The sequence below is a fragment of the Priapulus caudatus genome, unplaced genomic scaffold (assembly GCF_000485595.1).
Source record: "Priapulus caudatus unplaced genomic scaffold, Priapulus_caudatus-5.0.1 Scaffold533, whole genome shotgun sequence".
In the NCBI taxonomy this organism is placed as follows: domain Eukaryota; kingdom Metazoa; phylum Priapulida; class Priapulimorpha; order Priapulimorphida; family Priapulidae; genus Priapulus; species Priapulus caudatus.
The window spans coordinates 103,683-114,209 of NW_014577594.1; the positions used below are offsets into that span (position 1 = coordinate 103,683).

Here is a 10,527-nt window from a genome sequence, read left to right on the forward strand (position 1 = left end):
TAAATTGTCGGCAATAATACTATTAATAGGTGAAAGAGAGTAGAGAAACTTTGGTAGTAAATAGATTTCGTATTTATTTAGCATTATATTTTATTGAAACGCTCCAAGTGCCTGTGGCTAACACCGTCCAATTAATAGCTTATGTTAATGTGATAATCACGATTGTCATGTGACATGACGATTTCATGATGATAAACTGTTTATTGACTTTGTTGTGTTGAAATTGAGTGTGATTCCTTTATAGCTGCAGGTATCTTAAAGTATACATGAACCCAGCAGAAATAGCCACATACACTATTTACGTTATCAGCCTACTTTCTCTTCTTTACCAAATATTACCTGTTGGTTATCATCAGAATCCGAGAGTTCTCCGTCTTCTAGCATTTCCACATGTGCCGCCATTTCTAGCCGACTCATAGACGGCACCCCGTCTCTTCATTGTATCTTGTATCTTGTATCTTGGGATTTTCATATTTCAAAATGAAGAGACGTAGTCCCAGTCTAAGCAGCTGATCGACCGTCGCGCCACTCGCGGGATTCATAAACCGTGCAGCGTGAAAAATGGCAAGGTCTGTACCCCCGCGTTTAAAATTTCAAATTTTACCTAAAATAAGAAATTTAAGCACTCCAGAGGGACCTCTTGGGCGAATCAAGCAGCTGCAGAAACTAGTTGGCGCAATTATTCAGTATGAGAGAATAGAATCACAATGGTCTCGTGCGGACGAAGCGAGAGGATATGTTGAAAGGGTAAGTCGGCAAGACACTACTCACTACACTACTCACTAGGGCTCATATTCATAGGTGCAAATCCACTTTAGGCAACCTTAGGTACCGTATCACGAAGTGATGTACAGATTTCTGTGTATCATCAACTGATGCACAGTGCCACAGACATTCCGTATATCAAGGAATGATGCAAAAACCCTAGGGTCTATGTTCCCCAGGGTACTGCCTGAACGTACCCTGGGTACGGTTCGGTATACCGTACCCAAGGTACATTCCGGCAGTACCCTGGGGGACATAGACCATCTCAGCCTCACTAGGCCTACTCACTACTAAGGCCGAATCGTCAGCATATAATAAAAGATTGACGATAACTGCCTTTGCCATGTCATTAACATAAATCAGAAATAACAGAGGACCCAAAATCGAGCCTTGTGGTACTCCACATGCAATAGGGTCCTTATTAGAGAAGGTACCTCCTACATCAGTTATTTGGCTTCTACCAGAGAGATAAGCACCGAACCGTTGCTACTCACTACACTAGTTCAGTAGTTGTACTTACACTTGTTGTAAGTTGTAGTTCTCTCCTAGCCCAAGCAGGCTGCGAGACCAACGTCAATACATGGGTCTGGTTACATGGGGTTGTGCCAATGGCTAGCATCAAGAAACGATGGGATGTCGGGCATGTTGTCAATGTCACGTTCATGAATTCAATATTTGTAGTTGTAGTAGTTGTATGTAGGGGCTTTATTCTAACATATAAATTATTTGCATCAGCAATGCATGAACACTGATTCTAATTTCACAATTGATAAGTGAAGGTTGCATACAAGTTTTTCTTTATTTCAGCTCATCCAGGAGGCTGTACAGAATGGCCCAAATCACAAACCAACCATGGAGCTTGCAAATTACTGGCTTGTGGTAACTGTTTCACGTCACTCTACATATAAATTAGTAAATTCGTAGCATTGAAATGTACCACATTTTGCAGATTGTATGGCACTCCGATGCAGTAGACGTACCTCAATTTTAGAGGTAAAAAATAAGTCCGAATAAATGGATTTAAATAGATAGAAAAAATATGAAATAGATGTGCAATCTCTGAGCTATATTTCACAAGACCAAGTTGCTTTAGGTGATGGACATTGATAGTTGATACGTGTTGTTATCCTGCTACTGCCTTGTTAATGCTTGTATTGTTTATATTTCAGGATAAAGATTTGGTGCACAAGCTATTCAAGGTTCTGGTGCCGAGGTTCCAAAATTATACGCGTGCCTATACGAGCATGTTTCCACTTCCTCTCAAAATGCCTGGTAGGGTCAACTACAAAGCTGTACTAGAACTGAAAGGTAGGCATCACCTCCCCCCTTTTACTACTGCAATAATACCCTTCTTTTTCTGTTCATAATACCAATAAACTGTTTCCCGTCACTATTACCTCTATGTTGTGGATAAACTATTTAAATCTAGGCTTCAAAGCGAGATCGTCCACGTGCTTTTTAATCAGCATGTAACTTGCAACCCTAACTCGCATTTAATCACAGCATGAGAATGTTAATTAATTAGAAACCTAATCGCTCTAGGAATAGGAGCTGCACATTAGAAAGGCTGGCAGTGTGTTAACTAGTGAAAATAATCATAATTAGGCCTGCACTGTAGAGAGCGAGAGTGAGAGAGAGAGAGAGAGCGAGAGAGGAGAGAGGAGAGAGAGAGAGAGAGAGCAGAGAGAGCCAGAGAGAGACAGAGAGACAGAGCCAGAGACAGAGAACAGAGACAGAGGACAGAGACAGAGGACAGAGACAGAGACAGAGAGAGAGAGAGAGAGAGAGAGAGAGAGAGAGAAGTTGCAGTGCTGCATCAACATGCACAGAGACTGCACAGAGAGGATCAACTATCCGAGGCTTTCTTGACGTTGCAGGAAACGCGTACCCGCATGTGGTGCCTCATCACCATGACAACCACCACACCCTTCTCAACCAGCTGCTCAGCGCTGCTAACGACGAATATCGGCAGCAGAAGCTCGCCGAGAAGCTGAGCGCCCTGAATATTTCGATGGCGCAATTCGGCGACGAGGACAAGGCGACGGGGGATGCATATTCCGGAGCGGAGGAGGATGGGAAGGGTCGCACGGCAGCAGACGACAACGAGGAAGCTGCAGGGGGATCGCCCGATAAGACGACGACGGCGGCGTGATGTACGTTCCGTGTTTCGTCGTCGTTGCTGCGATAATGAATGACTGTAATGCTGTTGGGTTGGGTGGCACGTGTTCTCCTTCAAGCAGTCGTGGAGTGACAGAGATTCGGAAGCTGTGTTGATCGAACGCGTGCCCGTTGTTTTTATTATCGTAATTTGCACAAAGTGCAGGAAGTATGTTAGTTTGTGTGCGAGAGTGATTAAGATAAAATCTTATCAGCAATAGTACAAAACATCTGTCGATTATTTAACTCAGACCAGACTTAATCACTTGACTGTATATAGTTTTCACTCAAATTTTCATTCAGACATAAAAACACATGTAACTTTATTAAAATAAATCAATAATGTGTATAAATATAAGTAATACTTTGTTTGATAATATTATATGTACTGGATAATGTACGCACAATTTGGTACCCAATCCCAAGCTGGCCAATGTCAGGGTTAAATGTTTCAGCACAGACATCCACAGTGATTGTTTTATTAGTCACTGGAAGGCAGTGACAAAAGTTGGTCAATTTCCCTGAAAGTACAAACCAAATACACATCTTACTGTGTATGTGCTGAAATTTACAAATGTGCTGAAAATGGTTATTATTATTATTACTACTTATTATGATCATTATTATTTAATTTACAACCAACAGTAGTGCACTATTACACAACTATCTTTCATGTATCTTATAAAAAATTTTGTCGCTGGACTACTAGTCATGAAGGGCACTATTTCTTCCTGCAGGTGGCGCCACTATGTTGCAAATGTGCTAGTAAGGAATATTTATGAATGGAATAAGAAATATAGCATTTCGCGAGTCAAATATAATGTTCCTACAACTCATACAAAGAAGAGAAATATTCGTGCAGGTTAACACTAGCCGTCACTTAGTAGCTTCACCCCTACCTCAGCTTTGCATTGTATTGGTCTCTCAGCTTCAGTAATGCATCCAACAACTCATCTGATTTGAATTCCTCTTCGTCATCATCAACGAGCGACGTCCAGGAGTCTGCAGCAGATGTCACTTCACTCTTTCTGGGACTAGGATCGGTTGAAACTAAATCGTCTTCAAACAGCCGGTCACTGACGACCTGATCGCAGTATAATTTCATGCATGATAGTTAATACTCTACACGTCGTGTCGACTCAACATTTTGGAGAATAAAAATATAATGAAACCATTTAACAAATACCAACTACACTTGATGCATGCACGCACACATGCGCATGCATGCTGGCATATAGAGTCACGCACATATATATAACAAGCATCTATACCTTCGGAGCTCGCCTAGGGTGTAATGAAATTGTTGGTACAACATAAGTACAGGGCTCCCTGCTTAATCAGGCCTCGTATAAACAAGTACCTCGCTTAAGCGACACGTACGTGTCTTTAAAAAATAATCCTCCTATACACATTGCCACGCGCTCAATGCTTAATCAGGATCACCACTTAATTTTGGGAAATTGAGACCACTGCCTAATCAGAATCTGTTTGTGGTCTCTGACTTGTCCCAATAAAGCGGACACCATCGTACTATCGCTGCCGTAAAGCAGGCATTCGTACATGACGTGGTTTGTGGCAGTGAAAAAACTACACGGGGGCTCGGGGCGATTTAGCCCCCGAAATGCCCAAAAGAGCCCCGGAAATGCCAAAAAAGAGCAATGCAAACCAAATTTTAGAGTGCTATTTTCATGCACGCGAGCTTGAAAAGTAGCCCACGAAAAATAAATTTTCCCTGGTTTGTGGGTTTGATTCATCCTGCAAACAACGCTCCAGAGTCCAGACCATACAGAAACGAAAATATTTCAACGAGTGCAGAAGTCGAAAGACACGAACCTGCGAGACGGTCTCATTCACTTTGCTCACAACCCGCCGTTTCAAGGCAGTCGCCGGCGTAGGTGGCACCGACAACGCCGTTTCATTGTCCGTACGGGAAACGAGCGGTGAGGTATCCGTGGTCGCTTCTGCGCTCTCCGCTCTGTTGTGAGCAAGACGCACATCCTGCATACCCTCGCCTTCATAACTCCGCTTCGATACGCTCTGTAGGAGCAGTCGCACGCACGCCTGTAGGGTTTCAGATGAATCCACGCAGCCTTGCGTACGGTGCGCGTCCGGCGAAATGTTGTCTGGCGAAACGCTTCTATCAGGATCTGGTGGCCGCAAGTTTTCGCCCCCGGCGTTGTGCGACGTGCCGCGATCCGTACTTCGCTGCTCTGGCACCGAAGAAACGTCGCCGCGACGACAACAGTGTAAGATTCTGCCACGACAACAAGCAGTCCTGCGACGGCAGCACGACGATGACTTCTCGTCGACGTCTTCGAGCGAGTTGCAGCAGGCGCACGTCCCACGATTCATCGTGCCTGGCGATGCGTCGCGGCGAGGCAGAGTGTTCCGTTCTCCGCTGTGGGGTTGTGTCGTGCCGGAGTCCTGACACATGGAGACGGAACCACGATTAGCATCGGGAGCCGGTACAGAGGTGTATCTGATGTGAGGGTTGACATTTTCTTGTAGTGTCAGAGCGGTTGGCGTGGGTACAACAGTGTGTGTTGATACCACGACATTTTCTTGTCCGCCTGCTTGCGTCTTCATCTGAAAAACGTGGCGTATTTAGTTTTGCGAAATAAGTAACATCACTCGTGTTTCATCAAAGATGGACAAGATTAGTCGTTAGTGATATATTTTCAGATACACTCGGGATTACTAGTCACATTGATTTCATGTGACAACCTTACATCTTCCACTGAATATTACATTCGAAATAAATCTAAAGCCTAGCGCTGACCTGCAATTTTTGGTTGCTCGTCACTGCAACCTGCAACCGCAAGCGATCGGTCGACGTGTCGCCGCGTGTGCGCACACATGCGATTTCGAAGCAATTCTAGAGCAATTTGGGAGCGATTGGGAGCGACGAGTCGCTGAAAATCAAAACAGTTTGATTTCTTGCAACTCGTCGCAAACGACTAGAATCGCTATGGGTTGCAGTTGCACGTTCCCACAGACGTAGCGATTTCACAGCAATTTTTACAGCGATTCTAGTCAAGTTGCATGAAAAAGTTGCAGGTCTGCGCTAGGCTTAACTTCACCTTTTCAAACTCTTGCTCAGCGATCTGTCTGGCTTCACCCATCTTTCTGCGAAGTCTCCACTGATACAAGATGTCATCCTCAACATTGACCCGATTCCGTTCTGATCCGTACAACTTGTGCCGTAGCTGTTCTATTTCGTCGGGTGTCCGTGCTACTCCTTCTCTTCCTCCTCCTACTCCTCCTTCTCTTCCTCGTCCTCCTCCTATTAATACAAAATGCAAAGATGAAAAATATTGTTTTCTCTTTAGATAGTTGAACGTATATTCCAGGTCATCACACATACATGGAATACCATTATATGTAAATACATATATACAATTAATATCATCTGCAGAGTCGAATTAATAACGCAAGCAAGTTTACAATTTGAAGCATGAATGCTCCCACTTATTCACTCCAACTTCATCAACAATAAATAAAATACTTTAAAAGTTATCTTTTGGACTGAACAGGAACTGATCGCCATAGAATTTGGAGGTCAATACGATCCTTATCATGTGATTTTTTATTACACAGCTTAGGATTTCTACCCATAAATTGTCTTATTTTCAACGTGTTACTGTCCCAAAAGGACATCATATCATCAAAGTTCTGGTAAAAAGTATTGTAAAATTGTAAAATCATTTTTAGAGACAACAGGGATGAAATATACCCGTTACTAGAGAATATATAACAGAAGAGTCTAAATAAATGATGGTCCAGACCTATGCATTCAATCCAAGCATTTACTGACTTTTACATCATCTGTAGTCTTCTTCTCTCTATACTTCATCCGAAAAGTCATGCAGTACCTAGGTGCCTGCACAGACGCATGTTAAATAGGCAGCTATGATGCCAGCTGATGACATGTGTAGATATCTGTGTATCATCAAACAACTGTTGCTGCTTTTGCACATACCAAAGACAGGTTCCACATCAGTCTGGCTTTCACAGGACTGCAGAGTTGACATATTGAGTAATACTTTTGAGCTGAAAATGGCACATGAAATACGAGAAAATTAATCAGTACTAAGTATACATACTACCAGGAGTGACTAATAATAGATTCATTATTATTCTATTATATTCTATTTATTCTATTATTATTCACCCCTGATACTACATACAGTATTGTCTTGACTATCAGACATTCTGTTTTATCCAACACAGTTTATCGTGCTATATATGTACTGTACAGTGTTGTGCTGCGCCACGTGCATGCATACTATTTTGCCAAATCCGATGCTGCTTTGTCCATCAGTGCATCACATGCTGCGATTAGTCCAGGATACATACCCTTCCTGCAACAGCTGTTCAGTCCTTTCATTAAGCATCTTCGTTACCGCATCATCCGCTGATGCAGGGGACCAAGCCTTGTGCTCATCATGAGTAAACTCTTCTCCTTTGTGGTCAGCCATCCACCACAGTGTAGGTAGCTTTTTTCTCATCGTTTTGGGCTGTGGCGACCCATGCTTGAATCGATGAATAAATCTAAACATTGTAACGGGAATTAATGCCGAAGAAACCCAATTAGGTGACAATGGTATTATTATCAATATGTGTATAAATTATGTTTTTCATCATTAAGTAACTGACTCTGCGATTCAGTACCCATTTTAGAAATTTGGGAATTTTCTAAATACACCGTACGTATCACATCCTATAGATTATTATCCATAAGTTGCAAATCATATATATTAAGTATCCATTCTTAGGCGAGCAGTGCAGTTGGGTAGGGCGAGTTATACGACTTTACTTCAGCCTAGGCACTTGATTACACACTTACACAAGTTTTTGTCATTTTTAGAAAGTTTGGCCAAGCGTTTCACCCCAAATATCATTATTTTTCAAACTGTGGCTATACTTTCGCCAAAGTTACAAGTAGGGGGCCTACTTCACTAGGATCTTGACAGTAATTTCGACTATGTGAGAAAGGAAGATGGACACCTACTCTCGCATCGTGGTGGACGATGAGCCGTCGTCATTCCCGCCGCTGCTCGATGTGAGTGAGAGTTCGGAGTCTAGCAGCGTTGTTTGGCTTGATGACCGGTCTCTGGTCGGTGGGGAGGAGAGGTGCGGCACGTAGCCTTCGCTCATCGCATTAGTACTGCATCAATATATAGACAAGACAAGCATCATGATGAAGCGATGAAGCGACAAGAAGAAGATCAAGATCAAGATGATGATGCTGCTTTAGTGCTTAGCTCTACGTGATACTACATTGCAGTTTAGATACAACAACGAACGAACACACATTTTGATAGGGTTTTGTTATTGTAGAATAGAATAGCTATTCTATTCTTGTTATTGTGTCTAGGTTTGGAAAATTGTATTTAATTTGTGGAGATAGTCATCACTCCATGTTCATAGCGACACTGTCACTGACTCAGTGACTGACTCAGTGACTCACTGTCACTGACTATCACGGAAAAGACTAATCCCCGGGCAGTCTGGCAGGGCGAGCCCACAATGTAGGGGTGGTAGGGTAGGGTATGGTTAGGGTTAGGGTTTAGGTTAGGTTTAGGGTTAGGATTAGGGATAGGGTTAGGGTTAGGGTTAGGGTTAGGGTTAGGGTTAGGGTCAGGGTTAGGGTTAGGGTCAGGGTTCAACTTAGGCCTACCTTACCCGACCCTAACCTACCCGACCACCCCTACACTGTGGGCTCGCCCTGCCAGAGTGCCCGGGGATTAGTCTTACCCGACTATCACTGACCACAGAGTGGAAAGAGAACAAGTGAAAAGACAGAAGAATTAATGATCCGTAGCTGATTAGCTCACCAGGAATATATTTCGAAATCGTACAACTACATCTACCAAAGTTATATGTCCACGTTTATTTTCAGCATTAGAATTAGTTCAAGTTTGAAGTTAGTTGTGTGGAACTGAAGTGCAATGTTTTGATTTTTCCGCCATGTCTGTGAGTTCTCGCGAGACTTTGTGAGACACATGGTAATGGCAGCGCCCAACAAGAAAGAGCCAGCTCAGCCTGGGAAAGGAAAAATGCCGACAAACGAGCAAATAGTTGCAGGATTTAATCAACTTCGACAAGAGCAACGCGCAATAGCGTCTAAGTTGTCAGAGTTAGAACTTGAGTTGAACGAACATAGGTTAGTAGGCCATACAGTAGCTACATTTATTATTGAGTCACACTAACTTGCCATCACTCATCAGCCATCAATGTGATTTTGGGTGCTCATGACATGTGAGCGTGATTGTTGTTACATTCAAATACTTTATTGCGATTACTGCCGTGTTTCCATTAGTAAACGACTCTCAGATTCGTTAGCGTCACCATCATCAACTTTAGATATTTACTAATTTATGGATATTTATTATCGGAGGCTTTAATTTAATAATGGAAGTGATTATTTACCCGACCGTCGGGCCCGCAGTGAAGAGAATCCCGATTCGGTACACGACTGTGACGTCATCCATTAAGTGCATTTACCCAGAATGCTCAGCTGGAAAAATAGGTTGGAGACACAGTGGTGGGCTCAATAGAAATAATTTTAAGTCAGCCTAAATAGCGCAATGGTAAACCTCTCGACCTGTAACTGGAGCGGTACGTGTTCGATTCCCATAAGGGTTCTTTATTTTCCTCTGCTTTCTGTATTTTTTTATATTGTATTTGTTTGTTTACGTTTGGCGTTAAATATATTTGTTTATGTTTGGCATTAAAAATTGTCCTATTATATATTTGTCTTGTTATGTTTCGTCCTATGTCCCCAACCTATTGGTAAAAAAAACGTTTGTTTACGGTTACGCAACCCTACCTAGAATTTTGGCGTCGACCCTAAATGTTTTTATCAAAATTAAAATTAAAATTAAAATTAAACTTTTTAAATTTAAAAAAATAACTTGTGAATTTAGATCTCACATGTATGCAGTTAATATATTAAATAATGTAAAACAGACTTTTAGGCAAGATCCAAGACTATAAGAAAAGATTTTTAGTACTATTACTAAGAAAGGGAGGAACTATCGAACAAGGTTAGTCAAGAGTGACACTGACAGATGCATGCCTGAGATGGGAATCAAGACTTAAAATTAAGACTTAAAATTAAGACTTAAAATTAAGACTTAAAATTACATTAACAAGAGCAATAAAATTATTTGGCAAAATAAAATTATCTCCCTACCTACCTACCCTATTTTATTCAAGGATGTAACCCTAAACAAATTTTTTGTAGGCCTTTTATCCTATTACAATACACGTTTCGTTCAGTTCATTCCCACGCATCAATTAATATTGCACGACGGTCGGGTAAACAAGACTTAATTTCTTCACTGCGCGCACGACGGTCGGGTAAACAAGACTTAATTTCTTCAGTGTGCGCACGACGGTCGGGTAAACAAGACATAAATGTCTTCACTGCGCGCACGACGGTCGGGTAAACAAGACTTAATTTCTTCACTGCGCGCACGACGGTCGGGTAAACAAGACTTAACTTCTTCACTGCGCGCACGACGGTCGGGTAAACAAGACTTAATTTCTTCACTGCGCGCACGACGGTCGGGTAAACAAGACTTAATTTCTTCACTGCGC

The 10,527-nt window shown here is 42.2% G+C and overlaps 4 protein-coding genes across 4 annotated transcripts in view; 2 read left to right on the top strand and 2 right to left on the bottom strand.

The window, feature by feature from the left end:
• The window catches only part of LOC106811376 (phosphorylated adapter RNA export protein-like), a 5,089-nt gene extending 4,682 nt beyond the window's left edge, over positions 1-407 (bottom strand). The window contains exon 1 of the mRNA XM_014814961.1: positions 340-407. Within this exon, the coding sequence (XP_014670447.1) occupies positions 340-402 (63 nt within the window). The 5' untranslated portion in view covers positions 403-407. The remainder of the gene's footprint in view (positions 1-339) is intronic.
• Positions 408-530: 123 nt separating this feature from the next.
• On the top strand, positions 531-3,284 carry LOC106811381 (39S ribosomal protein L17, mitochondrial-like). Its single transcript, XM_014814967.1, has 4 exons — positions 531-747; positions 1,573-1,644; positions 1,935-2,073; positions 2,643-3,284. Exons 1-4 carry the CDS (start codon positions 562-564, stop codon positions 2,915-2,917), a joined length of 672 nt encoding a protein of 223 aa, XP_014670453.1. The 5' UTR covers positions 531-561; the 3' UTR covers positions 2,918-3,284.
• A 64-nt stretch (positions 3,285-3,348) lies between these two features.
• On the bottom strand, positions 3,349-9,012 carry LOC106811379. The gene is made up of 8 exons (XM_014814965.1): positions 8,760-9,012; positions 7,934-8,089; positions 7,279-7,473; positions 6,902-6,972; positions 6,003-6,205; positions 4,756-5,508; positions 3,822-4,006; positions 3,349-3,443 (listed from the first exon to the last, which is right to left on the bottom strand). Exons 2-8 carry the CDS (start codon positions 8,077-8,079, stop codon positions 3,404-3,406), a joined length of 1,593 nt encoding a protein of 530 aa, XP_014670451.1. The 5' UTR covers positions 8,080-8,089; positions 8,760-9,012; the 3' UTR covers positions 3,349-3,403.
• LOC106811377 (prefoldin subunit 2-like) overlaps positions 8,928-10,527 on the top strand; it is a 3,876-nt gene continuing 2,276 nt past the window's right edge. Inside the window, exon 1 of the mRNA XM_014814963.1 lies at positions 8,928-9,092. Within this exon, the coding sequence (XP_014670449.1) occupies positions 8,928-9,092 (165 nt within the window). The remainder of the gene's footprint in view (positions 9,093-10,527) is intronic.

What these genes read in the sequence shown, in the direction of transcription:
- LOC106811381 (XM_014814967.1), top strand. Translation starts at nt 562, where the DNA reads ATGGCAAGGTCTGTACCCCCGCGTTTAAAATTTCAAATTTTACCTAAA. An exon ending in TTGCAAATTACTGGCTTGTG is followed by an intron (nt 1,645 to 1,934) that starts GTAACTGTTTCA and finishes TTTATATTTCAG; the next exon opens with GATAAAGATTTGGTGCACAA. An exon ending in AGCTGTACTAGAACTGAAAG is followed by an intron (nt 2,074 to 2,642) that starts GTAGGCATCACC and finishes TTGACGTTGCAG; the next exon opens with GAAACGCGTACCCGCATGTG.
- LOC106811379 (XM_014814965.1), bottom strand. Translation starts at nt 8,079, where the DNA reads ATGAGCGAAGGCTACGTGCCGCACCTCTCCTCCCCACCGACCAGAGAC. An exon ending in GAACAGCTGTTGCAGGAAGG is followed by an intron (nt 6,973 to 7,278) that starts GTATGTATCCTG and finishes TGCCATTTTCAG; the next exon opens with CTCAAAAGTATTACTCAATA. An exon ending in TGAATGAGACCGTCTCGCAG is followed by an intron (nt 4,007 to 4,755) that starts GTTCGTGTCTTT and finishes TACTGCGATCAG; the next exon opens with GTCGTCAGTGACCGGCTGTT.